The sequence below is a fragment of the Tupaia chinensis genome, unplaced genomic scaffold (genome assembly GCF_000334495.1).
Source record: "Tupaia chinensis unplaced genomic scaffold, TupChi_1.0 Scaffold148004_1, whole genome shotgun sequence".
NCBI classification, from domain to species: Eukaryota; Metazoa; Chordata; class Mammalia; order Scandentia; family Tupaiidae; genus Tupaia; species Tupaia belangeri.
In genome coordinates this window covers 699,716-705,042 of record NW_006207854.1, presented here as the reverse complement: position 1 = coordinate 705,042, position 5,327 = coordinate 699,716, and the positions used below count along the sequence as shown (strand labels likewise).

At 55.1% G+C, this 5,327-nt stretch overlaps 1 protein-coding gene across 3 annotated transcripts in view; it reads left to right on the top strand.

Moving 5' to 3' along the window:
- The window catches only part of MAP3K14 (mitogen-activated protein kinase kinase kinase 14), a 52,656-nt gene that overhangs the window by 34,937 nt on the left and 12,392 nt on the right, over positions 1–5,327 (top strand). For all 3 annotated transcript variants that reach the window (XR_003548141.1, XM_006170020.3, XM_006170019.3), the window contains exons 4-6: positions 2,443–2,653; positions 2,755–3,372; positions 4,453–4,590. Coding sequence is in view for 2 of the 3 variants with exons in the window: in XM_006170020.3 (XP_006170082.1) it covers positions 2,443–2,653; positions 2,755–3,372; positions 4,453–4,590 (967 nt within the window). In the remaining variant the exon portion in view is untranslated. The remainder of the gene's footprint in view (positions 1–2,442; positions 2,654–2,754; positions 3,373–4,452; positions 4,591–5,327) is intronic.

The following is a 5,327-nucleotide window of genomic DNA, read 5'->3' as shown; positions in this document are numbered from 1 at the left end:
CCCCCTCTCCCCTCCTGCTGCTCCCACTGCTCCTGCTGCTCCCGCTGTGGGCTCCTGCTGCTGCTGCTCCCGCTTTTCCCACTGCTCTTGCTGCTCCCACTGCTCCCACTGCTCCCGCCTGACCCTGGCTCCCTCCTTCAGCACCTGGGGCTCAGCTTGGAACCTGCCCAGGCTTTCCTGGCCCAGCTGCTCTCTCAGCCAGATAAGCTTTCCAAAAGCTTTTCACGGCCCGGCCCGTGGATGAGTGCCTCTGGACCACGTCAGCTTGACATTTTATTTTTATTCTCCTTGGAGTCCTTGATGCACCCCCTCGTTTCCCATCAACAGGGAGGGTGCCAGGAACAGGCGCTGTTTCTAGCTGGTGCCTGACTAGAGTGCAGGTCCAGAGGCCCCTCTCACCGTCCTCCAGGGAGAAACTGGGTGGCTCTCCTGCTGGAGACACACCCAGGTAGGGATAGGGGTTGTGGGAACAGGCAGGGACAGACACACTGAGCCACCCAAGGAAGAGGAAGCCAGGGTGAGGCTCAGTCCGTCCCCAGACCCCCCACCTCCACAAGATGATTTGTGGCAACTGAGATTTACATCCACCTCAAAACAATCCCCTCCTCTGCCACCAGGCGGACTTTTTTCATGGTTAGAATTTGGAAACTGCTAATTATCAAAAGGTTGTGAAGGGATGGGACTGGCAGATGGCATGGTTGTTAAGGGTGCTGGACACCCACCTGACTGACCGTGGTTCAAGTCCTGGACCGGGCGGCTTGCTTTCTCACTTTCCCTCCCTCTCTTGCGCACTCTCTTGCTCTGTCCCTCTCTGGTCAAAATTTAAATAAATAAATAAAGTTAAATGATTTTTAATTCTTTTTTTTAAAAAAAAAGGATTGTATGGCTGCCTGGAACTAAGAAGTGCTCAGTGCTTGGCCGGATTCTGTATGCTGGCCTGACCACTGTGGCTCAGAGGAGACTTTAGCACCCTGCAGTGCTGGAGGCCATATGGTGACCACAGTTCAGACCTCTAACTGGACACACACAGGCACCCTGGATGCCGGGGAGCTAGAGGGCTGGGGAAGGGGTCAGAGCAGGATGAGGCCCAGGACACTTTGCCTCTCTTGCTTTCTCGTTCTCACCTCCTATCATAAAAACAAAGAAAAAAAAATTTCTTATAGTGTCTTCTGTCCCAGAAAAGGCATTTCTGATAAACCCACTTCTTTCAGCTGCCTGAGAGAAGCCGTGGGCCCCCGCAGGCCCAGGACCAGGGTGGGTCTGCCTCCTTTGTGAGGACAGAGACTGGGGCTTCGGGATGGTGGCTGAGGCTGTGGTCTGCCCTTGGCTGGTTTTTTTAGAATTATTTATTGGGGCCAGCAGGTGGTGTAGCATTTATGTCGTTGGACTCCCCCATGTCTGACTGCTGTTCAGTTCCCATACCCAGTGGCTTGAAAATCACGCTGAGGGCATGTTTGTGTGTGTCCAAGATCCATGGAGAAGGGATTATGGCGTGATCATCCCCCCCGGGGGGTGGTTTCTTCCTTTCCTTCTCACTGTGTCTGTCTCTTTCTCCCCAGTGAGTGTATATGCCCTAAGACAAAAACTTCTAAAAAAAAACAAATAAAAATTTTAGAAGGAATTATTTAATTTCATTTATTATTATTTTTCAGTTTGACCAAAGAGAGTGAGAAAGCAAGCTTCCAGGTCCGAGACTCAAATTACAGTTGGCCATGTGGGAGTCCAGCACCTTAACCACCATGCCACCTGCCAGCCCCTGCCCATAGCTGTAATTGTGACAGCCCTGTCAAAACTCTTTTGTTGCCAGTTTCTGACCTGGCCAAGCATCACAGTTGAGTGCAAGCCACGGTGGTAATACCCCTCGAGGGTGTCCAAGAATGGGTAGGCTCCCTGGTCCTGGCACCAGGCCAGACAGGGCACCCTTCTGAGTTAGCCCCTCAGACTCCTACAGCAACCAGATAGCTCCAGGAGCCAGTCGGGGGAGGTGACCTGCCGCAACCATCTCTCCTCCCACAGGCCATAGAACCAAACTCTTGTCAGTCAGGGTCCAGCTTGTCTACAGAGTGTGGCCTCCTGGGAACTCCCCAGGGGCAGCCCCCTGATAGCAGTGGGAGAACCTCCCCTGCTAGAGAAGAGCTGTGTGTGTACGTCCCACCACAGTCATGGGCGCACTTCTCTGGTGGCTTGCCAGAGCCCTTAGGGCACCCAGAGGCTTCCTAAGTGACCTTTCATTTAAACCTCACCTCCACCCTGCATGACAGGAAATGCCACACCCATTTTATCGATGAAAAAACTGAGGCTCCTTGGGTTCGGAACTTCCCCACATTCCCCACAAGCAGTGACAAAGCAGGGATCAGCCTCGGGTCTGTATGACTGCAGATACAGCCATCTGGACCACAGCATCCTCATGCTCAGAATGTGGCTCTGTCCCTTTGTCCGCAGCCAGTCTGAGAGTCTTGATCAAATCCCCAACAATGTGGCCCACACAACCGAGGGCAAAATGGCCCGTGTATATTGGAAGGGCAAGCGTCGCAGCAAGGCCCGGAAGAAACGGAGGAAGAAGAGTTTGAAGCCCCCAGCTCTGTCAGGAGTGGCCTTGGCCAGACCCCTCCCCAGAACCCCCGAGCAGGAGAGCTGCGCCCTCCCAGTGCAGGTGAGACCGCACCCACTGCCAGACCTAGCTCGTGGGCCTTCGGAACAGCCCTGTGCCTCAGCCCTGCCCTGCATCCTAACACTTGTGTCTTCCCCCTCCAGGAGGACGAGTCTCCACCAGGCACCCCATATAACAAAAACAGCCCCCAGTTCACCAGGCATCTGAAGGAACCAGGCCTTGGCCAACTCTGCTTTGAGAAACTAGGCGAGGGCCTTCGGCCAGCACTGCCTCGATCAGAACTCCACAAACTCATCAGCCCCTTGCAATGTCTAAACCATGTGTGGAAACTCCACCACCCCCAGGACGTGGGACCCCTGCCCCTGCCTGCTCACCCTTTCCCTTACAGCAGACTGCCCCATCCCTTCCCCTTCCACCCGCTCCAGCCCCAGAAACCTCACCCCCTTGAGTCCTTCTTCCTGGGCAAGCTGGCCTGTGTAGACAGACAGCAACCCCTGCCTGGCCCACACCTGCACAAGCTGGCCTGTATAGACAGTCAGAAACCCCTGCCTGGCCCACACCTGGCGCCCAGCTGTCCATCTCGCAGCACCCGTGAGAAGTTTTCTGTGGAGGAATACCTGGTCCACGCTCTACAAGGCAGTGTGAGCTCAGGCCAGGCCCACAGCCTGGCCAGCCTGGCCAAGACCTGGTCAGCAGGGGGCTCCAGGCCCTGGGAGCCCAGCCCTGAAACAGAAGACAGCGAGGGGGTCCTGCTCACTGAGGTAACTAATCCCCACACCTGTCGGCCACCACCGGGGCAGGAGCTGAAGCTGGGAGATGGCGTGGGACTGCCAGGGCCAGAGAGGCATCTCTTAAACCCTGGCAGATCTGGGCAAGACAGCCCTCTCCCTGTCAGAACCACTTGGGATGTGGTCCCGAAGCAGAGAGCAGGACCGTACCTTCAGCCTCACTCACAGCCTTCCAGCCAACCTGGCTGTTACTGAGTGATGGCCGCGTCCTGTGTTACCCGAATAAGGCATACACAGAGACAGGGCAGGCAGGACAGACAGCAGCTTGACCCCCGCCCCCCGACACTGTGCAGGAGAGACGAGATCTCTGCCCTTTTTCTCGACCCCCTCTGTCCCTTTTCCTCAAGTTCTCTTACTGGATGACTTTGGAACGGTAAATGATTTTACCAGACTAATTTCTGACTTTTATACCGCTCTTTTTTTTTTTTTTTTTTTTTTTTTTTTTTTTAGCTTTTTTTGCTGTAGGGTGCGTGCACTTGCCAGAGAGAAGCAAAGAGGGAAAGTGAGAAGTCGCCCCCTAGAGGGAATAGCCACAGTGTAGTCCCTCCTCTTCCCTTCTCCTGTCGGGATTTTGGGCATGCACACACACCCATTGTATTTTTCAAGCCATCATGTCCGGGTCTTGAACCACAGAGTTGGCCTTGTAAGCTCCAGCGCCTTAACCACCACACCACCTGCTGGTCCTATCCTGCCCACTTTTTGTCTTTCTCCCTGACACCCCACGCTCACTCCTAATTGTTCCCCCTTCTACCTCTAGCTTCTGAGTTATGTCCTGCCAGTGTCGGGGTTGTTGGCAATTCCATTTCTGTCCCACCATCACGAGTCTGGGAGAGGCTTTTTTTCAGCTCAAGGATCAGCTGTTCTTAGGCAGCCCCAAAGCTCCCCTTTGCCTTCACCTTAGTCCTGTAAGCCCCTTCTGGGCCTGCCCCTTAGAGCCTGGCTGTGGGCCTGGCACAGCACTGGGACTGGCAGCTGGACAGCCCTCCCTGCTGTAGCCCTTCACCCCTCCGCCGCACTGACCACTGACTCGCCTCTCTCTCCTGCCAACCCCAGAAACTGAAGCCAGTGGATTATGAGTACCGAGAAGAAGTCCACTGGGCCACACACCAGCCCCGCCTGGGCAGAGGCTCCTTCGGAGAGGTGCACAGGATGGAGGACAAGCAGACGGGCTTCCAGTGTGCCGTCAAAAAGGTACGTCCTTGGGGTCAACAGGTGGCATGGTGGTTAAGGGTGCTGGACTCCTACATGGCCAACCGCAGTGTGAGTCCCAGACCTGGTGGCTTGCTTTCTCACTTTCCCTCACTCTCTTGCTCTTTCTTTCTCTGTCTCTTGCTCTGTCCGTCTCTGGTCAAATTAAAAAACAAGTAAATAAATAAAAATAAAATTAAATAATTATTTTAAAATTTAAAAAAAAAGGCACGCCCCCCCAAATGGTGTGCCAGGCCCTGGGAGCTAAGGCAACGAAGTCAGGCATGGCTACAGCCTCCCTTCTGCTCTCTGCGAGGACAGCGCCAGGGCGGCCATAGGTCTTGCTGGCTGCCCTGGGTCAGCTGGAGCTGGAGGGGAGCCGTGTACCCGTGTCCTGGCTGGTCACTGCTCCCGGCAGGTGAGGGCACTGCAGGAGCGAGTGCGGCCAGAGCCCTTAGGGCAGATCCACGCCTGGAGGGGGCAGCAGTAAGACACCCCCGAGAGGAGGCCGAGCACTTTGGGAGTCACATCTGCTTTGCGTCCAAGCTCTGGCTCCTGTTGGCCAGTGGGGCAAGTCCTGAGAGATGGACAAGGTGAGGAAGTGAGGCTTGGCAAGTGACTAAGGAACCAGGCTGGGAGGAACCAGGGTTCAGACCCAGGGGCGTCTGACAACAGTGTGGCCTGAGGTCACGCCACCTTCGAGGTTGGCTGTGAACTATGCTTCAGGAAAAAGGGAAAGA